Below are 22,337 nucleotides of genomic sequence, written 5' to 3'. Positions count from 1 at the left end.
AGTTCTGTGATTAAATGGTAAGCCATCAGCCTCAGGATCTGTAAATTCTGTTTTATCTCCTTAAAGGTTAAATGTCAAAGGTATTTGAATGAGAAATTATGACAATACTATTGTTAGGTAAAATTACGAGAATACCCTTATAGGGTAAAATAAGGAAAATACCCTCATGTTGTATAAAGGACAAGAATCATCCCTAAAATTGGAAAAATAACTCTGAAAATACATATTGATATGAAGAAACTACTGATATATATGGAGAAATGCTAATTTTGCTTAAACAATCTTGGATAACCGATTTCTAACCTTCAAGATGGTAAAAGATTTAGATTTGGTGATCTTTGGATAAAACCACCTGATAAATAAATTACTAGAATGATGCATACGTTTGAATCGAATAAAATGACTGAATACACTTAAACTGTAAAATAACCAAAATGCCCCTATAATGTAAATGACCTAAGGTAACCCCAAGTCACGAAATGACTGAATACATGTTAGTCTCCCTAAGATCCATTCAAAGATGATTTTGAAGATGATCAGTTCGACGAGAGTTGTTAGTATTAAAGTGTGAATACCCTTGAAGTGCATCAGTTTAAAGTATGAATACCCTTTAAGTTAACTTGATATCCTAATAAATCGACACACAAATCGTAAATACCATGAATCATCGTTTCTCCCTTATTAGATCAAATTACTAATAATCCTTCAAGAACCTAATGTCCAAATTGCCCTTGATTTCCTAAATAATGCAAACACTCATGTCATGTCTAAAATCACAAGTAACTCTGATGCAAAAGATTCTGAATATCTTTCTGATTACATAGTGCCTCCGAAAAATATTCGAATACTATATGATCTTGATAAATCATGTCCTGAACAATTGATGAATCTGTCAGCTATCAAACCCTTTTATAGGGATCTCGTTTCTGAATTTAATCAGTTTACAGAAGTTTCATGGCTCCCTACCTAATAAATACCAGTACCTTCAGAAAATAACTGGATCCTCTAGTGTGTTCCCTATGTGTTATATGATTGTTTTATATGTTCCAAAATGTGTTTTACCGAGATTTCTGAGTTACTAAAGTTTTAAGTCTGTTTGTCTAATTCATGATCTCTGATACCATATCTACTGAATTGATATGCATGAACTCTTATTTTCTATTACCACTGATTAATGTCTGAAAAATGTTTTTCTTCGGGTTATTCTGGGATCTAGTATAAAGTCTTTGCAGGTTCAACTCGATTAAACTGATAACTCCTTATATAAGTTCAGACCGATAGAACTGGTAATTCCTTACGACAGGTTCAGCTCGATCAAATAAGTAATTTCTTATATAGGTTCAGACTGATCGAATTGGTAATTCATTACGTATCTAAGGTGACCATTGGGTGGGCCCCTAGGCCTAATGGTAAGACCTTATGGACCCTAAGGAACTCCCTTATGGTGACACCTCTGCTATGTGTGTTAGGTACGTCCTTATGGACTTGAGGGAACTCCCCTCAGATGGGCACCTATACTTCGGCTAGGGTAAGACTTTATGGACCCAATGTGTTCCTTTAGATTGGCACTATGCCCAATGGGGCTTAGGGTAAGTCCTTATGGATGCAGTTCTGGGTAACTGCATATTGGTGTTCGGTTGGAGGGTTTTACTATGGTTTTAAAAGTAAGTTTTTAAACTGCTAGTGTTTTAAAAAGATATGTACCTTTTCACTGGTTTTGTGGGAGCACGCTAGACACCCTATTATGATCTCTTGAACCTGGTTCTCTGAATGTTTCCTCTTAACTATAAGCTTCATGTCTTTTACTACCTAAAATATCAGTGGGACCTCAGCTCATCACAAAAAATATGTAGATGTCTGAATCAATAAGGAAAATTGTGTTTGCCTATTATCTACATGTCCTTCAGCGTCACTTGGTAGTTCTGTATTACTGAGCTTCCCGAAGCTCACTCTGTTACTCACTATTTCAGGTTAAAAGAATTGATCCAGTGCAGCTATCGACATCCGGCGTTCTTACGGAGTACGATGTATGTGATTATGGTCATATAGGTTGTATTATATTTTTATATCCGAGTCTAAAACGTGTATGATTTTAATTCTGTTTGTAGTATATGAATGATTTTCTGAACTTATATTTTAATTATAATTTTGTTTTATGATTTTATAAGTTTTAACATAAATTTTAAATTTTCATGGATTTTTTTACTGTGGGTCACTCTGGTGGCCCTAATGTGACTCCTTGGATTGGATTAGGTCAGTCACATCGGTCTATGGGTATTACATTTAGTGGTATCAGAGCCTAGGTTGAATCGAGTTTTTCTAGGTAGATCGACTGATCGAATGTCATAGGATGTCTGGTTTGTACATGCCCTAGACTATAATCGTATTTCTCTAAGCCAGAACTCTAAGGTCGAGTCCATCTCTATAAACATATAACCTAAGTTTTCTATCCGTTAGGGCTCGACCTATGCATAAAGGAATATCAATAACGTTTGTTCAAATTATGTAAAGTGCCTCACAAGTAATGTGAGAGTTACTTATCTGATAAATTCTGACCCGACTCTATAAATAAAATTGGGATATATATTACCGCTATATGAACCTAACCTCGTAGCTAAGGTCGAATTGATTCCATAAGGATAATTCTGTTCAAATTCTTTTATTGGGATGAGGGAGAGTTTTAACGAGAATGTACATTCAGCTGGTTAAGAATTTGTAAATGACTCGTACTTCTGTAAAAGTTACATCAAGATAATGAAGAACTGCTGAAAGTTTCGCTTATGCATTTATGTGACTTGAACAAATTTTGATGACGAAATTCTTTTAAGGGGAGGATAATTGTCACACCCCAATTTATGGGGTAGATTTTAATAATTTTAAGTATCGAATTAAAGTCGTAACAAGGGAAAAATTGAGGACGAAATTGTTTGTTTGACTAAAAAATTGATTAAAGCATGAATGTTTTGTGGTATTGTTGTATTAATTATAAATTAGATAAGCATGTTGATTGGAAGTTTGATTTCGAGCATGATGAATTCTGTGATATTGTTGTTTCTGATATAATTCGGAAATGTATGTTATGTGAAATCTGTTGATATATCGAACTTAAAATTTATGAGATGCATTCGAATTATTCATATATGTAATTATTAAATTCGGATCGGATCAAAATTCGAATATATGATATTCATGTATATGTTTATTTGGATGTGTATTATTTGGATCAGATCGGATATCGGATATGTGTGTCATTTGCATATCACATTGGGATGAAATTTGATAGGGGAAGCTTAGTGCATTCACTCGAAGGGGTGAATGTCAGTTTTTTGGACTCATTGGCCTCTACCTGGGTGATGGACCCTACTTCATGGTGTGTGGGTTGGAATTAATGAAGTTTTAAGGAACCCACTCTCTCTTCTGGGTGTGACAGGTGTACGGGTAGGTGCATAAACATTACATCACATCACATTTATATGTAATTATAACAATGATATTTGGATGAATAATTTCTACTACTTATTTTGGATTATTCTGTGACTTGTGTTTGATTGCATTTTAGAGACACACTAAGCTTTGTAGCTTACTCTTCTATAGTTTACCTTTCAGATACTCTGATTTAGGAGATTCAATGCTTGGAGAATCACATTCAATATTTAGATAAAAACACATTATTTCAGTATGAAATTTTATTTAACATTTCTTTATTGGATTTTCGTTTATATTATTTTTGAATTATTTTGATTTGTAAATTTGGGATTTTGGACATTACAGCATATCAAAATGTTTTTGTATGATTTAGAAATAATTATTATTTATTTTAAATTTTTCTTCGAATATTTTACTTTAATAAATTATGAATTATTTAGCTTGGGATTTGTTATTTTACTACAAATATTATTTTAAGCTTGGCATACTTTAAGGAAATTAATTTAAATTAGACTCTTTAGATTTGAACTAATTTTTTTAGGTCGGATTTAAGGGTATGAAATGACCTTTGAAAATCCCTTATGCGCAAGAGTTTGTCAGAAGCCCCAGCTCTTTTATCTTGAAGGGGGTGTGACCTGATGTTGGATCGTGTGACAGTGGACGAGATTATTCTTATTAGACCAATTTTTACTGTTTCTTGAATCCTAATCGATGATTGATAGAATTGGATTAAGAATATAGTGTTGCTGAAGCTGACTGTCGTTTGATTCCTTGACAAAACTCGTGTGGAAATACAATATAGACGGTGATGTTTGCTTTACGATCGGGCTTTGTCAAGAGATCATTTTGTTTTTAAGTGGGAGTGCTGAATTGCAGCACATGATTTCTGTTTTAATTGAGCTGTTTTGGGTTTTTTTTCAAAGTAAAATGGTGGCTGTGATGCAATTCGTGTGTGTGGATTGGTTTATTGAATAGTTGTGGCACCCATGCATAGTTTGTTGCTTCTGGATAGTGTAGTTGATCTTGATTGCATAGGTTTTTTACTGTGAATTGTAAGATCACAGATGTGGTCCTGTTTGTCCCAGGTGGTGGAGGTGAGCAGTTTTCCAAAGTGTGAAAAACTAAGGCTGCAATTAAGAGTGTTTTGCTTCTCTCCTCTAGCTTGTTGTAGCGAGTACGTGCTGTTGGTCTTGTTTCAATTGTTGATTGTTCCTGTGCGTGTCGGGTACTTGCGAATAATATAGTAGGATGATAGTTGATGTATTGGCGTCGATTTGGTGCATTGATTTCTTTTATTTAGGTCTAAGAGATCTTGTAATGAGATTCTTACTAATGTGTCGTTTTGTATATACCATTATGAATCATACAGAATTACTTTTAAAAAATACCAATTAACGTATTCTATTAAAGAAATATATATTATATATTATATTTCATTTATTTTATTGTGATTTTTTGCTAATTTGAATATTTTATACTCCGCATTATTAAACTTAATTTCAATTTTCATTTGGATCGCAAACAATCATTAAATTTGATAAATTGAATTATTCTAAGAGGTCTTTAATTCGAATACCAATAATTTTAGAATATTTGAGTGTTGATTGTTAAATGGTTAAGAGTGTTTATAATAAATGTTATCACTTGTAACACCCTATATAAATGAAAAAATATTAATAATAAATTAAGTCATATATACTAAGACTGTTAAAAATTATAATAAAAAATTAAAATTGTCACTTTTAACATTTTTTGCATATCATCATTAAATATATTCAATTAATAATTTAATTAATTTTTAATAGAATTAAAAAAACTTAGTTAGATATTATTTAAACAAAGTGTGAGAAAATTTTGGTAAATATTATTAAAATTATCAATTAAATATTATTTGACGATAATTTGTAAAAAAATGTTAAATAAAAGTATCAATTTAATTTTCTTTCATTAAAATTATTTAATGATAGTAATATAAATATAAAATTATTTAATTAAATTAAATTAAATTAAATATTTGTGATCTAAATGAAAGTTAAAATTGAGTTTAATGATTTAAAACATAGATTATTTGATTGATTAATTTAATTTTAACGGATCAACGGGTTTAAATTAGGAACGGATGTTAATATGATTAATTGAAATTTATAAATTTCAAAGGTGTATAATATCGATGTCAATTAAATTAGTATTTAAATATGAAATTTTATTTTTCAATTTTATCTCTATTTTTTATATCAAATTGAAATTAATTTAGACAACCGGTATTTAAGAAAGTTTTTTCCTATAGCTATAAAAACTCAAAATCCAACTTTAACCATTCTTAAAATAGATTTGATTTGACTTCCTAAATTAGCATAATCTTTCCCTTTAAATTTGACATAATCTCGTCCGTAAGCAACTAATTTCTGGGTTCATCCCAACTCCAATAACAAATTTGCAACAATGATAATTTACCTCTTTTTTCTTCTTTCGTTGATTCCATGTATCATAAATGGAATCAGCTTCGATCCCTTCACAGATAAAACAGAAATCACCTATCACGGCGGCCCAATCCTCGCCGGAAAGGTGAATTTAATGCTTATTTGGTACGGTGATGAAAATGACAATGTCCACAAGAATCTATTAGGAATTTCGTCAATCGTTGAACAAAGAAAGGAAATCTGCCACAAAAAGGGTCAGCCTCAAGTTAAGACATGGTGGAAAGTGGTTGAAAATTACCAATCCTTACTCCCGGGAGCGAAGTCCGGAGAACCGCCGGAAATCAAGGTGGTAGCGGAGAAACAGAAGAGTACTAATCCCAAATATGGGAAAGTCTTGACCCAGCAAAAAATTATTCCAGATCTCATCCAAGATGTCACTCACGGAGATACTAGCCTCCTCCCCGTCATCATTGCCGCCAGGGATGTCACCGTGGAAGGACTTTGCGCTGGAAAATGTGCCGATAAAGGCGTTCTCGGTAAGTTCTCGGTAAAAGTATCGTACACGATCGTAAACTACATTTTGATTTATATATTACTTATAATCTTGACAAATCTTTTATGATATCACATTAGAGAAGAAAATTTGATTCAATTTAAAAAAAGGCTTAATGCCCAAAATTGGGTCAAATAAGTGCCCAAATGATTCATTTTGGGTCAAATAAGTGCCTATATATTTTTTGGTCCATTTGGGTGACTAACATTACAAACGTTAGCACTTTAGGTGTTCGGGCCATCAACGACGTTAGATTTACCTGTTAAGTTACATGTGTCACAACATAGTAATTTTAAAAAAATTATATAAAATTAAAAAAATAAAATTATATATTAAAAAACATAAATTTTGAAATAACCCTTAAACTTTGAAATTCTTCATTTCAACCACTAAACCCATGTCGACCGCTACCCTTTGCCTTCGAAGAAGCTCCACCGACCTCCTTTCCCCCTAGCGACCAAAACTCCTATGAAATCGTGACAGGTTGACGACCGATGACAAATTAACGTTTTAAATCCCAAATCCTAAGATGACAATCGTGATTCGACGTGATTTCGATGGTGAATTGACAACCACTACGGCATATAACTACGATGATGGAAATGACTATGTCGGCGGTGGTGGTGGTCATGATCATAGAGGGTGATAATGACAGTTTAAGGTTAGGATTTAAGATTTTGGGACTGTTTTATAATATAATAAAAGTTAGGGTTTTTTATAAATATAATAATATTTTTAATATTTTTTTAAAAATAAATTTCAAAATTATCAGTTTGTGACACATGTCACTTAACGAGGAAAACTAATGTCGTTGACGACCCAGACACCTAAAGTGCTAATGTTTGTAACGTTAGGACCCGGATGGGCCAAAAAAAATGTATAAGCACTTATTTGACACAAAATGTATAGTTTGAGTACTTATTTGAGCGTTAAGCATTTAAAAATTAAAATTTAATTTAATGTTAAAAGTTTTAAATAATTTTATAAATTTAATTCATTAAAAATTAAATAAAATTTGAGTTATAAAATAATATTTAAATAACTCTTAAATTTTAATAAGAGAATTAATTTTCAAGTTTAAATTGAATCTCTCTATTTACATAATATATATAGTATTATATATGAAAAATATAAAAAGTTATATATTCAAATTAAAATTAATTAATATTATAACATTTTATAATTTTATAATTAAATATAAACACAATTTAATTAATTTAAAAAAAATTAAATTATAAAATATGTCCTCACTAATTAAATATAAACACATTTTAAAAATTAAATCGAATACTCATGTATAGAGAACAACCAATCATACATCGTGGTGGGAAATCCTGAAACGGAGTGCCCCGGAGCATGCGGATGGCCTTTCTTCGAGGCTGACAGTGGCCCAAAAGGACCGTCCTAAAACCACCAAATCTAAACATGGCAGGCGATGCAATGGTAGCTGCCTTCGCCGGAGCATTGGTTGATACAGTTCTCAGCCCCCAAAACTCTGGCTTTTTCGGCGGAAATGAGTTCGAACCGTTCGGACCCGCTACGGTTTGTAGAGGCATTTTCGGTGAAGACGCCGCCCCAGGAGACCCCGGGAAGGTCCTTACCGATTCTAAGAAGGGCGGGAATTACAACGCCATTGGAAACGAAGGGAAGATTCCTGGTTCCGGCAATTTGGAACCCTAAAACTAAATCTTGTTGGACTCCCATGATGAAGAATGAGATGCTGATTAAACAAGGCGATTCGATTTCTTCATCCAACCAGTCTGTCATTTGATATTTCACATTCAGAAAAGTTTGTACTTTATCCAATAATATCATGTTGCAAATTTAACATTTCTTAATCATAAATTTTTATATTGTGACTATTTTTTTGGCACAAGGGTGTTAAATATTTAATTTTTTTGTTGTATCTTTTTTGACAGTTGATTTTTTATTTTTGTTAAATTAATTTAAATATATACATTATTATAATGCATTGTTAAATTACCATCACTTAATATGATTATTGTTCTATTGCAGTATGGTAGTAAATAAAAAAGTCAAACTAGAAAATGCAATATAATTAAAATAATTAAATTTGAATAAAATCATTTTCTCTTATTTCATTATGGTTGTTTTTCTTATAAATATGAAGTGAATACAAGATAGTATATGTTCAAATACTTCAAACATTTGATCATGAATGTTTATATACATTTGCGATATTCGAGCCCGAAACTTTAAGAGATAACAATAAATCTCTAATTTCTTGATTCATACTTATGATTGTTATTGCCATAGAATAAGGATAATACTAGATCAACTCTTTTTGAAAAATATTTTTAAATTTTGAAGATGGGCTTTTTATGGTTAATCATGGAATAAGATATTTTCTTTTTTTAAAAAATAATTAAAATAAATTGATCCAATTAAAAAATTATGTGATTAAAGATATTTCATATATTAAAATTTTTAATATATATCTTTTAAAGAAATTATGCATCTAATATAAAATCCTACATTGCAAGAGATCTTTCAATATATAGAAAAACTATTTTACTTGAAAACTAAATTTGACTCAACCCCAGAAGCTGATCCAGATTCCGATTTGCAAAACCACTTCAGCACTCACGGAAGATTAGTTTGCAACGAGATGCTGCTGAAAATTATATATACCACATATGTCATTTAATGAAATTTTTTAGCTATAATTATTTTTTAACATCATTATAATTGAGTTACTTAAAATGATAATGTTTATAACATTAGATATTTGAATCAACTAAAAAATAATTTAGAAACCTAAATAAAAAATATATAATTTGAGCACTTTTTTATATTAGAGTTTATATCGATGATATTTTTTGTTAATCTCGCTATTAATAAGTTAGTTGAATTTTAATACATAATTTAAACGTATATAAAATAAATTACAAACATATGAATAATTTAAATGTGATATGTTTAAAAGAAATTAATCATCTCAAAATTTTGAGAGAGAGAGAGAGAGAGCAAAAGAACGATAGCGAGAGAGAGAGAGAATGAGAGAGCAAGAGAGGGAAAAAGCGAGCGAGCGAGAGAGAAAGAGAGTAAGAGAGCGGTAGTGTGTGTGTGTGTGAGAGAGAGAGAGCGAGTAAGAAAAAGAGAGAGAGAGAGAGAAGAGGACAGAGAATGGAGAGTGAGCGAAAGTGTGTGGTGAGAGAGAGAGCGATATAGTGAGAGAGGGATAAAGCGAGAGAGAGTGTGTGGGAGAGAGCGAGAGATAAAGAGCGAGAGCGGGCGAGAGATAAAGAGCGGGAGCGAGAGAGAGAGAGCAGGAGCGGTCGAGAGAAGAGAGAGCATGAGCGGATCCAGAGAGAAATAGTGAGAGAGAGAGAGCAGAGAGAGTGTGAGAGCGATAGCGTGATAAGAGCAAGAGAGAGTGAGATGAGAGTGAGAGTGAGAGAGACGAAGAGAGAAGAGAGAGAGAGAGAGAGAGATATAGAAGATAGCGAGAGAGAAAACGAATGAGGGGATGAGAGAAAGAGCGAGAGAAAATGAGGGGAGGAGAGAGAGAGACGAAAGAGCAAAAGAGCGATAAAGAGAAGATAAAGCAAGAGAGCGACAGAGAAGCATAGTGAGAGAGAAAGAAAGAGAGACGGAGAGAAATCGAGCAAATAAAGCGATATAGGAAGAGAGAGAGAGAGAGGAGAGTATGAGAGAGGGAGACAGATAGGGCGAGAGAGAGTAGGCGAGAGATATCAGAGAGAAATGGTGTGAGAAGAGAGAAAGATATAGAGGAGAGAAAGACAGAGAGATAGTGAATGAGAGAATGAGAGAGATAAGATAATGAGAGAGGTAAGAAGGGGTAAGAGAGTGTGTGCGATAGATAGAGAAATATAATATGAGAGAGGTAAAGAGGGGTAAGAGAGAGTGTTAGCGAGAGATAAAGAAAATATATGTGGGAGAGAGATGGAGAAAGAGATAATAAGAGACAGAGGGGGAGGATGATTGGGCGAGAAGTGGACATGATAGAGAGCAAAGAGAAAGAGAAAGATAGAGAGTGGGCATAGAGAGATTGATAGAGGGGCAAGAGAGATAGAGAGATTGTGTAAGAGGAGTGAGTGAAAGGTGGGCAAGTGAGAGACATTGAGAAACAGATATAAAAAGTATGAGAGAATGAGAAAGAGAGAGAGAAAGAGAGAGGGCAAAAGATAGATATAAGGAGAGAGTAAGTTGGGGAGATAGAGGGTGAGAGAGAGACAAAGAGATAGATAGAGAAACAGAGATAGAATGAGAGATTTTGTGAGTGAGAGACACAGAGAGATTGAGAGCAAAAGAATATGAGAGATAGATGAAAGAGAGAGAAAAAAGAGATAGATAAAGAGAGAGAGAGAGAGAGAGATAGACATATAGATAAATAGGGTGATAGAGAGTAAAAGAGAGATAGTAGGGGACATAAAGTGTGGGTAAGAAAAAGATTATGAAATAGAGATAGAATAAGCAAAAATGAGTGAGAGAGAGCGGGAGGATGAGAGAGGGCGAGAGATAGAGAGACATATAGAGAGAGTAAGAGAGAATGAGAGAGATAAAGAGTGAGTGCGTATGAGAGATAGGGAGAAACAGAAAGAGATAGAGAATGAGAGATATTAAGAGAATAGGAGAGAGAGACGACGAGAGGGAGAGAGATAGAGAGAGAAAACCTGTGTGAGAGAGAAAGAGGGTAAGAGATAAAGAGAGATTAAGAGTAAGAGGGAGAGAGAGAATGAGTGGAGAGATAGTGTGGGTAAGAGAGATAAAGAGAAGCGAGAGAGAGGGGTAAGAGAGAGATAAAGAGAAGCGAGAGAGATTGGAGTGAGAAAGGGGGTAAGAGAGAGATAGAAGAAATAAAGAAAGAAAGAAAGAAAGTAAGAGAGAGATAGAGACACTGAGAGTGAGAGGATAAGAGAGAGAAAAAATGGATAAGAGATAGAAAAAGTGGACAAAAGGGAGAGGGAGATGGATAGTGGGTGAGAGAAAAAGTGGGTGAGATAGTGGGCAAGAGAGAGGGAGAAAGAATGAGAGAGATATTGAGGGGAGTGTGTGTGTGTGTGTGTGTGTGTGAGAGAGAGAAAAGGGGAATGAGAGATGTGAAAGAGAAAGAGAGAGTATATGGGGGAGATATAGAATAAGAGAGATAAAGATAATATGAGTATGTGGGGGTGAGAGAAGAAGATAGATAAATATAATATGAGAGAGATAAAGAAAGAAAGAATTAAGTAAAGAGATAGAAATAGATATAGAGAGAGAGATAGACAAATAGAGAGATTTTGGGCAAGAAAGAGAGTATGAGGGGGAAAGAAAATGTGTGGTTAAGAAAGGAAGAGAAAGTGTGTGTGGGTAAGAAAGAGAGTACGAGAGACAAAGGGAGAGTGAGGGCAATAAAAAAATAGAGATGGTAAAAAAAAGGGGAGAGAAAGAGATGCAAGAGAGAGAGAATGAGATAGAGAAAGAGATGAAAGAGAGATAAAATGAGAGAGAGTGTGAGAAAGAGAGAGAAGGAAATAGATAAAGAGAAGAGGAGAGAGAGAGAGAGTGTGTGAGAGAGAGAGGGGGTGAGAGAGTGAGAATGAGAGAGAGAGAGAGAGATAGTAGGAGAGAGATACAATAAGACAGAGTGTTTGTGTGGGGATAAGATAGAGAAAGAGAAAGAGTGGGGGACAGAGGGAGGAAGAGAGAGTGAGGGATAGAGAGGAAGGGTCGGAGGGATAGAGTGGGCATATTAAAGAGAGATTAGAATGAGTGAGAGAGAGTTTATAGGTAAGAGAGAAAGCATGTGAGAGAGATATGATGAGAGAGGAAGAGTGGGCGAGAGAATGTGTAAGAGATTGAGAAAAAAAAGAGACGAGAGAGAGCGCAATCAAGAAAGAGATATAGAAGAAGATAGATTATAAAGAGAGAAAAAAGAAAGAAAGTAGGAGAGAGAGATTGTGTGTGTGTGAATGAGATATATGCGAGAGAGAGATAAAGAGAATAGGAAACAGAGAACTAGATAAGGAGATAAAATGAGAGAGATAAAGAAAGTATGAAAAAGAGAGAACAAGATAGGGAGAGAGAAAGAGAAAGATGAAGAGGGAAGAGAGTGAGGGCGAGATAGAGAGATAGTGGGGGAGGGAGAGTGACCAAGAGAGTGAGAGAAATAGAGGGAAAGAATAAGTGTGAGGGAGAGAGATAGAGATATAGAGGGTAAGAGAGAGTAAGAAAGAGAGTGGGTGAGAGACAGAGATAGAAGTTTAGAGAGAGTGAGATAAACAGAAAAAAATAGTGAGAGATAGAGATATAGGAGAGTGGACAAGAGAGAGATAGGGGTGAGAGAGTGGCATGTGAGAGAGAAAGATAAAAAGATATATAAGAAGAAAGAAAGAGAGATTGACAAAGAGATATGGAGAGAGAGAGGTGAGAGAGACAGAGAGAGAGGAAGAGGGAGAGATAAAGATAGTAAGAGGGAGAGACAATGGGAAAGGGGAGAATAAGAGGGTGAGAGACAGAGATAGAGATGAAGAAAGAGATAAAGGGATAGAGGTAGTGAGTAGGCAAGAGAGAGAGTAAATGAGAGCGGGAAAGAAGGAGAATAAGTGAGAGAGAATGTGTGTGGCTAAGATAGAGAGAGTGAGAGAGAATGCCAAAATGAGAGAGATAAATAGAGAGAAATGGGTGGAGAGAGAAGGATAGTGGGCGAGAGAGTGGTCAGGAGAGAGAAATAGAGAGACTAGAGAAAGAGGGTAAGAAAGAGACAGAAAAAAAGAAAGTACGAGAGAAATAGAGAGATTGGGAGAGAGATGGCAAGAGAGAGATAGAAAGAAAGAATGAGAGAGAGAGGGTAAGAGAGAGAAATAATGGGCAAAAGAGAGAGGGAGATTGGCTAACAGAGAGAGAGTAGAGCAAGAGAGAGAAGAGAGAGAGAAAGAGACAGATAGGCGAGAGAGAGATGAGATAGAGACAGAGGGGAGAGGGCGAGAGAGAGAGAAAGAGAATGAGTAAGAGATAGTGCAACAGAGAGACATAGAGTGTAAGAAAGAGAGAGAATGGGAGAGATAAAAAATATATGAGAGGGATTGTATAGGTAAGAAATAAAGAGTGTGTGGGAGAGTGAGAGAGAGTGTGTGGGCAAGAGAGACAAAAAGAGAGAGAGAGAATGAGAATGGGCAAGAGAGATAGAGAGGTCCAAAATAGAGATAGGGTGAAAGAGAGATAAATATAATATGAGAGAGGTGGAGAGAGAAAGAGAAAGGGTAAAAGAAAAAGAGATATATTATGAGAGAGATAGATATATAGAGAGAATGTGAGTAAGAGATAGAGATAGAGGAAAGGAGAGAGAAAGTGTAAGTAAGAGAGAGACTGAGGAAGGGAGAGAGAAAGTATGTGGTTAAGAAAGAAAGAGATAAAGAGAGAGTGTGTGCAAGAAAGTGAGAGAGCGAGAGATAGGGAGGGTAATAAAAATAAAGAGGGTAAGAAAGAAGGGGAGAGAGAGATACGAGAGAGAAAGAAATAAAGTAGGAGAGAGAGAGAAAGGGGGAGAAAGAGAGATAGTACGATGGAGAGACAGTGGGGGAGAGTTTGTGTGGGGACAATAGGGAGAAAGAGAAAAAGTAAGGGAAGAGAGGGAGGGAAAGAGACAGAGATAGAGAGAGTATGGGAGAGGAAGAGTGGGCGAGAGAGTGGTCAATAGAGAGAATGAGGGCAAAAAAGAGACATAAAGAAAGAAAGTACGAGAGAAATAGAGAGACTGGAGAGAGATGATAAGAGAGAGATAGAAAGAAATAATGAGAGAGGGGGCAATAGAGAGAAAGAGTGGGCAACAGATAGAGGGAGAGTGACTAACAGAGAGAGTGAGCGAGTGAGAGAAAGAGACAGATAGGGCGAGATAGAGAGTAGGAGATAGAGACAGTGATGTGAGAGATGGTGAAATAGAGAGAATGAGAGACAAGAGAGAAAGATAGAGATGAGAGTGATGGCAAGATAGACAGAGAAAGCGGAATAGAGATAAGGCGAAAGATAAAGAGTATATGAGAGAAAGTGTGTGTGGGTAAGAGAGAGAGTGTGTGCGTGACAGAGAAAGAGAGAGTACATCTGGGAGAGTGATAGTGAGAGTGAGAGAGAGTAAGAAAGACAGAAAGAGGTGAAGAGAATGAGAGTGGGCGAGAGAGTGAGCAAGAGAGATAGAGGTACGAAAGAGGGCAAGAGAGTTAAAAAAATAAATAAAGAAATAGAGTAAGAGAGAGATAGAAAGACAAAGAGATAGGGCAAGAAAAGGGGAAATGGGTAAGAAAGTGAGAGTAGGTGAGAGAGTGGGTAAGTGAGAGAGACACGGAGAGAGAATGAGAGAAATAAAAAGAGTATGAGAGGGAGAGATAATGAAAAAGGGATAAAGAAATAGAGAGTGTGAGATAGAGATTGTATGGGATAGCCAGTTGGGGAGAGAAATGGTGAGAGAAAGAGATAGAGAGAGATTGAGAAAGTATGTGGGAGAGAGAGACAGAGAGAGAGTGAAAGAGAGAGAGAGAATGAGAGAAAGAGATAGAGAGAGGGCGAGAGAGAGTAATAGAGAATAAGAGAGATAAAAAGAGTGTCTAGGAGAGACAAAGAGAGGCGAAAAAGGGAACAGAGATAATGAGAGAGAATAAGAGAATATGAGAGAAAGATAAAAAGAGATAGTAGGAGAGAGAAATAGATGGAGATAGATATAGTAGGAAATAGATAATAGGGAAGAGAGTTTATGTGTGGGCAAGAGAGAGAAAGAGCAAGAGTGGAGGGAGAGACAGAGACAGAGAGAGTGGAGGGGAAAGAGAGATGGAGGGTGGGAATGAGAGAGTGGGCAAGTTAGAGAGAGGAGAAATGGTGTGAGAAAGAGTTTATGGGCAAGAGAGATAGAGTAAGTGAGTGGGTGAGAGTGAAAGTTGGCGAAAGAGTGGGCAAGAGAGAAAGAAAAAGAAAGAGATAAAAAGAGAGAGAAAGAAAGAAAGATTGTAGAGAGAGGGAAATAAAAAAAGAAAGAGAGGGGGAGAGATATGCGAGAAAGAGAGAGATAAAGATAGCAGAGAAAGGAAACGAGATAGAGAGAGAATAAGAGGGATAAAGAAAATATGAGAGAGAGAATGAGATAGGGAGAGAAAATTAGAGAGATAATGAGAGAGGGATAGTATGAAAGAGATATAATGGGGGAGAGAGATAGAATGGGTAAGAGAGTGAGAGAAAGAGATATAAAGTGCAAGAGTGAGGGAGTGGGGGAGTGAGGGAGAGAGATAAATATAGAGAAAGTATGAGAGAGTGAGAGAGTGATAGTGGATGAGAGAGAGATAGAAGGTGAAAGAGAGTGGGAGAGATTGAAAAAAAAAAGAGATAGAGAGGGAATAATATGAGAGATAGAGGGTGGGTAAGAAAGAGAGAATGAGAGAGGGAGAGAGAGTATGAGAGAGAATAAGGGAGAAAAGAAGAGTGGGGGAGAAAAATAGAGAAATGGAAATAGAGAGTAAGAGAGAGAAATAATGAGAGAGTGAGAGAGAAAGAGAGAGTGTGTTTGAGAGAGTAGGAGAGAGAGATAGTCGATAAGAGAAAGAGGGTGGGAGAGGGGTGAGAGTGAATGAGAGAGTGTGGGAGTGAAAGTGTGTATGTGCGAGTGTGAAAAAGAGAGAGATTGAGAGAGATTGAGTGGGAGAGAGAGTAGGAAATAGAGTGCAAGAGATAGAGAAATTGGAGAGAGACTGTGTGGGTAAGAGTGGGTAAAGATAGTGTATGTGGGAGGGAAGTATGGTGAGCGAGAGAGGGCAAGAGAGAGTAAGAGAGAGACGAGAAAGATGGTGAGAGAGAGTAGACAAGAAAGAGTATGGTAAGAGATGCGTGTGGGTAAGAGAGAGTGGGTGAGAGAGAGAGTGGATGAGAGAGAGTGTGTGTGTGTGTGGAGGGGAGAGAGAGAGTGTAGGAGAGAGAGAGTGTGAGTAAAAGAAAAAGAAAGAAAGAGAGTAAGAGTGTGTGTGTATGGACAAGAAAGGGAGACATAAAGTGGGGGGAGAGTGTGAGAGAGGGAAAGTGGGAATGTGAGACAGATACAATGTATGGGCAAGAGAGGGAGGGTGAGGTTGGGTTTGAGAGAGAGAGCGGGTGAAAGAGATTGGGCTCGAGAGAAAGATATAAAGATTTTAGAGTATACCCAAAAACAAATCATATGATAATTATATTAACATATTTTCTTTAACATATTTATAAAATAAAGACAATAATAATACGCTTATGACTAACATGTTATTGATTGATGGCAATGAGTTGTCATTGACATAGAGATGTCAGCATTGATACATGAATATATTGTTAGTGAACAATGTATTGGATTAACCCAGTATGAGCATATGTCTTGGATTATTATGTTACGGTCACGATATTGCTCATGGTAATAACTATATGTATTATCCTTAGACTTGAGATCATTGTTATCTCAATATATATTGATGTATGTTTTGATACAATTAAATGTACTCCCTAATTGGTTGCACTATAAAGACTGATATTGAACATATCACGATATATGTAGTAGGGTGTGAATGATCGAGATAGGATTTGTTCTTTCTACATAATAGGAAATATATCACATGTCACTTGATTGAGTAAGACTAGAAAATACAAGGCCATGCTCGAATAAGTTTATATGAGATATCACAAATTATTCATTTATTATATTCTACTCTAAACATCAAGAAATAATAGATGTGCTATACAAGTGTGACTATTCCAAGACTTTTGCCTATTCTAGATATAAAGGACTAAGGATATAAAACATTAAAATAGTTAGTCACGAACATGTTATGTTGAACCACGACTTCTTGTAATTTATGTAACAATGATATATTGCTAGATGTCACTCATTGTTAGTAATATTGTAATGGTTCTAATTATTACTACTAACGTTACAGGAATATATAGGGTCATACCCAATGGTTAAAAAGAGCAATTTATAAATGTGTTATACATTTACAATTTTATTGTACAAATAATATTAATATATAAATATATACTATACACATGTAATTTTAATTACACATTAAATACCGAATTTAATTAAAATAATATAATTAGGATAATTATATTCTTTATTAAATTTAAATTAAAACTCTAATAGCTTGAATGACACATATAAAAGAGATATGTTGGTCTAGCAGTCGTTCACCCTTATAAAATTCCGAAATTCCTCAAAATTGTTTGATAAATATATTGTTCTCAACTGCTTTACAAACAGGTGAACTGAGTAGATGTCGAGACAATGTTTCGTGGAGGCTGGGATTCGAATCTCTCTTTCTCTCACCCTCCCACTCACCCTCACCCGGAAAAAGTGTTTGAATAATGCAATGGAAAAAAAAATCTTCATGTAGTACAGTCGGACAATTATTTGCTTAAATATGGTGATTGCTACAGTGACCCCATAGGTCTTTAGGAGTACATAGCGACCTCCATAGGTCACCCAGGAGCACACACCGACCTATGGAGCACTTGGCGACCTATGGAGCTACAACAGCGAGGAAATAGAGAAGAGTTGCTGCAACAAAAGTGGCTTTGTCGCAAGGAACACTTGGCGACTTATGGAGTACATGGCGACCAATGAGGTCACTGTAGCAAACACCTCAGTTCAAGAAATAATTTGGATAAACCTTTATATGGGGAAATTTTTTTTACCAACACCCTACATGGGCGAGGAAGCCCCCTCACCCACTCTATCTCTCTTCTACTCTCTCTTTCTCCTACTCTCTCTCTCTCTCACACTCTCTTTCACCCACTCTCTCACTCTCTCTATATTGCTCTCTATCTCTGTCTTGCCCACTCTCTCTCTCTATATATATTGCTCTCTATCTCTGTCTTGCCTACTCTCTCTCATTTTCTCTCCCTCACTCTCTCTATATTGCTCTCTATCTCCATCTTGCCCACACTCTCTCATTCTCTCTCCCTCTCTCGCCCATTCTGTCTCACTCTCTTGCCCTCTCTCAATCTGTCTATCTCTTTCTTACACACAATCTCTCTCTTGTCAACTCTCCCTCTCCCTCTCCCTCTCTCTCTCTCCCTCACTCTCCTACTCTCTCTCTCTCTTGCCCTCTTTTTCTCTCTCTATTACTCTCTTCCCCCTCCCTTTTGATTCCACCTCTAATGGAGATAAGTGTTTTGCAGAAATAATAAAACATGGGTCAATTATCAAAACCCATAAATTTTAACTTCAAAAAATACACAGAGTGAAAGTGATGAGAAAATAATGTAATCTTCAACTTAACTCGTAATGGTCTTGGTCGGCTCGGCTGTATTCATTTGAACCATTTTCTTTGTTTTCTCTTTCCAGTGTATACGTACGGGATCTAAGGTTGCAACTAGTCGGGGCGACCATCCGGGTGGCATCTTAAACCTAAAAAAGTTATTGCGGTAAACTACACCAAATTTTACCAAAGTTCAGAATGTTTATGTTTTTATCACTGAAGTTTTAAATTTTATGTAACGGTCACAAAGATTATCAATCATATTTTTTTACTGTTATTCTTTATTAATCTTTTAGTTTTATAATATAAATTATAAATACTTATTATAAAATTAATATATTTAATTTATATTTATTGAGCAACTTTAATTTATATTATAAATATTTTATAGTAATTATAACTTTTATTATAACTAATCGTTTTTTATAAAATAAATATAATTATTTTTATTAAAATTTAACTTAAATATTAATTTTTTCAATAATTTTATAATTTGATACAATTGTAAGGTGTTAGGTTCTTCTCCTCAAAAGACCCAAGTTTCATTCAGTTCCTACATAAACTAGTCTTGGTTGATACATGAACTTGGTTCATCATAGTTACATCCAAAAACTTCAGCTGCCATCTTTACTCTCAAATCCCCATGGGTATATTCAAAGCTGGTGAACGCAACAATGTTTATTCCAACAATTAATTAATCTGCCTAAATAATAAAAAGTGGATTACAAGTGTACATTTTCTCTTGCTTCTGAACCATCAACGTCTGCTCCACCAATTATTCTATTTCCTTTGTTTTAACAGCGGTGACAAAGGCATTTAAGTGGGAGGATGCCATTTTTTTTTATTGAAAATGAGAATGAAGGAAAAAATGTTAATGGGGCACAGAAGGTATCTAAAAGAACCACAAAATAAAATCAAATTTAATAAGCATTGCATGTGGCATAACTAAAATGATTCCTTGAAAACTTTCATTGACCCAATTTCAAGAAAGTAAGTAGTGCAGAAGGCAAAGACTAAAGAGTGTTCTTGATCAGCTGTAATAGTTTATTGAATAAACCCCAATGGGTCATTCCTTTTGATTATGTGGCTGGCATCCAAAACAGACAAATACAGACCAGTAATGTCCCTAAAAGCCTACTGTGTTTGATTCAATAATGAGCATGGAACAGTAAGGCAGCATCAAATCTCCACAAAAAAACAATTGGAAGGCTTCAAGAAAAGTGAGAGGCAGTTTAGTCCAATATCACAGAGCATTTATCATCCTCTTCATCTCCGCAGACCTCCTCGGATCAGGATCTTCAATTGCTCTTTCTGTAAGTACTTGCTTGATACGGCACATCGACTTCCTCACCTAAATTTCATCAGCAGCAAATGAATACCCAGTAAGCAATTGGATTTAAAGCATGTCATATCCTAACAAATGAATTTACTTTCTAAAATACCTCATCCACACAGACCCTTGAGGATATTCCGGCAACAATAATCACAAATTAGAGCAAATGACAAGCAGTAGCAGCAAGGTTATTATACCTTCGGGATGCGCTCCGGATTGGGAAAGCGTAGATTCTGGGCTTGAAGCATCTGTCGTTGTGTCATCAGCATGTTTTTCTCTTTCAGCAGAACATACCATAATTTATGGAGATCATCCCATGACTTTAGACGCAGTTCAGAAGCTTTCCAACTTCGACCTGACAAAAATGAAATTTTAAGAAGAAATTGCACAAATCAGAAAAGCCCTTGGACTTGGACTTGAACTTGAACTAGCAGCGACTGAGAAACTTGCAATCTGTTAAAAAAATGCAGATAACATGGATCAGTTCGGGTCTTGAATTAGAGCCGGCACTTTAGGGGCAGGGATTGAAAACTTTTTTTGGTGCAAGTAATTATGAAAAGAACTTCAGCTTTCCAAAGTTGTAATCTATCCCATAACATCTACTAACAGACAACTTCAAACAGATAACCTCTGAATCCAAATTCAGTGAAACGATGGATGACTATCAGTTTAAACAAGCAATAAATAACTTTATAAATACAGAGCGATAAAATAGATTTTTCACCTAAGGTGGCAGGAATGATGATGTCTGTGGTGTATGAATATTTCTTAATTACGACATCACTAGCATCAGGATTAAATTTCAGGTGACTGAAAGTTGATTAACAGAGAAATTAGCCGTACCATATAAGATGATGTAAGAGAGTTGATTTTTTGCCAGAATGACAATGTTATCTGCATTTTTTTAACAGATTGCAAGTTTCTCAATAGGCATCCTTGTTTATTCAAATAAATGGCACCTAAAATTCGATTAAGCCTTTGAAATTGCAATTGGTATCATATCTTGGACTCCTTAAGTTGAAATGTTACTCTAACACTGGGAAACAGTGCTCATTAATGTGCATAAGGCAACAAATAAATTGCATGACATAAACTAGCATGTAAGTGGTACCAGTAATCCGCAGATTCAAAGAGTCAAAGAAGTTGAGAGATTTCCGGTGGCTTTTACTTTACTATAGCAAATGAGAAATAACGAATGGAAACCCGTGTTCAGAAAAACGGAAAAATTATAGAAAGAAATTACCGTAGACAGGCTTTTGATCTTCGGGGTTTCTCTCGGCCTCAAAAAACTGCTCAAGAGGGTTAGATGCGGCGGCGACAGATGAGATTTCCGATTTAGCAGCTGCCAAGAGAGCTGTCCTCCCTACAAATCTTGACAGAAACATGGTTAAATCGTTTTCGTTTCGTTCTCAGCGTATACCTACGGGTTCTAATGTTGCAAATAGGCGGCCAAGTTGAAGTGGGTGGCCTCTTAAACCTAGATGAGTTTTATGGAAAACTACATCAAATGCCACTAATATTTGGAATATTTATGTTTTTATCACTTACGTTTTAAATGTTATGTTACGATCACTAACATTATAAGTTATATTTTTTATTATTATTTTACTCTTATTCTTCAGTTTTATAATATAAATTATAAATGTTTATTATAAAATTAATATATTTTAATTTATGTTATAAAAATAATTTTAGAACAATTTATAATTTATATTATAACTAATATATTTTTATAAAATAAATATAATTAATATTTTTTACAATTTAACTTAGATATTAAATTTAACAATAATTAATAATTTTCTAATTTGATACAATTGTAAGCTGTTGGGTTCTTCTTCCCAAAAGATCCACATTTAATTCCCATCACTTATATAATCTACATTTTCCTTTATTTTTTTATATCAACATGTTGTACATTTATTGAAAATGTTAATTTGTTAAAGAAAACAACATTTCAAGTGCTTTAATAATTAATATGTTATGTCAATCTTAACGTTAATGTTCATAATATAATTTTTTCAAACTTTATTATTGAAAACAAAAAATTACCAAACTTTAAAAAGACTTTAGGTTTCTTTTTCCTTCTCTAATTCTAATTTAAGTTCTTTCAATATTTTTGTGTAGTCTCTCTTTTCCCTTGATTTGTGTTCAGTCGACGAATACATAATTTTAATATTTATTGTCAACCCTCGGTGATTTTTTTTGTTCATACTATAATCTTTGTTTTTCTTTTTTTTTCTTGAACATTTTCAATTTAAAATAAGAATATATATTCTTGTGACACATTTTCTATGCTCTTGTGGCATGTTTTTATCTTCTCTGGCAGTGCGTTCTTTATGACTTTTCGGTACGTTTTTCGCATACCTCTGTGATTGTTTTGG

At 35.0% G+C, this 22,337-nt stretch overlaps 2 protein-coding genes across 3 annotated transcripts; one reads left to right on the top strand and one right to left on the bottom strand.

Annotated features, from left to right (window-relative positions):
• The first annotated feature begins 5,868 nt into the window (after positions 1-5,868).
• On the top strand, positions 5,869-8,129 carry LOC120179056 (protein EXORDIUM-like 1). The gene is made up of 2 exons (XM_039184771.1): positions 5,869-6,382; positions 7,701-8,129. Exons 1-2 carry the CDS (start codon positions 5,869-5,871, stop codon positions 7,805-7,807), a joined length of 621 nt encoding a protein of 206 aa, XP_039040702.1. The 3' UTR covers positions 7,808-8,129.
• An 11,539-nt stretch (positions 8,130-19,668) lies between these two features.
• LOC120179025 (39S ribosomal protein L47, mitochondrial-like) lies at positions 19,669-21,353 on the bottom strand. 2 transcript variants are annotated; one of them, XM_039184756.1, is made up of 3 exons: positions 21,197-21,353; positions 20,151-20,308; positions 19,669-19,971 (listed from the first exon to the last, which is right to left on the bottom strand). In XM_039184756.1, exons 1-3 carry the CDS (start codon positions 21,336-21,338, stop codon positions 19,864-19,866), a joined length of 408 nt encoding a protein of 135 aa, XP_039040687.1. In that variant the 5' UTR covers positions 21,339-21,353; the 3' UTR covers positions 19,669-19,863. The 2 variants fall into 2 exon arrangements, with proteins under 2 accessions (XP_039040687.1, XP_039040688.1); XM_039184757.1 differs by having other exon boundaries at positions 19,871-20,010.
• Positions 21,354-22,337: the final 984 nt, after the last annotated feature.

The sequence above is a fragment of the Hibiscus syriacus genome, unplaced genomic scaffold (genome assembly GCF_006381635.1).
Source record: "Hibiscus syriacus cultivar Baekdansim isolate YM2019G1 unplaced genomic scaffold, ASM638163v2 tig00112399_pilon, whole genome shotgun sequence".
NCBI classification, from domain to species: Eukaryota; Viridiplantae; Streptophyta; class Magnoliopsida; order Malvales; family Malvaceae; genus Hibiscus; species Hibiscus syriacus.
The sequence above is the reverse complement of the archived record's forward strand: the minus strand, read 5'-3'. Positions and strand labels throughout refer to the sequence as shown.

What these genes read in the sequence shown, in the direction of transcription:
- LOC120179056 (XM_039184771.1), top strand. Translation starts at nt 5,869, where the DNA reads ATGATAATTTACCTCTTTTTTCTTCTTTCGTTGATTCCATGTATCATA. An exon ending in TGCCGATAAAGGCGTTCTCG is followed by an intron (nt 6,383 to 7,700) that starts GTAAGTTCTCGG and finishes ACTCATGTATAG; the next exon opens with AGAACAACCAATCATACATC.
- LOC120179025 (XM_039184756.1), bottom strand. Translation starts at nt 21,338, where the DNA reads ATGTTTCTGTCAAGATTTGTAGGGAGGACAGCTCTCTTGGCAGCTGCT. An exon ending in AGATCAAAAGCCTGTCTACG is followed by an intron (nt 20,309 to 21,196) that starts GTAATTTCTTTC and finishes CATTTTTGTCAG; the next exon opens with GTCGAAGTTGGAAAGCTTCT. An exon ending in ATCCGGAGCGCATCCCGAAG is followed by an intron (nt 19,972 to 20,150) that starts GTATAATAACCT and finishes GATGAAATTTAG; the next exon opens with GTGAGGAAGTCGATGTGCCG.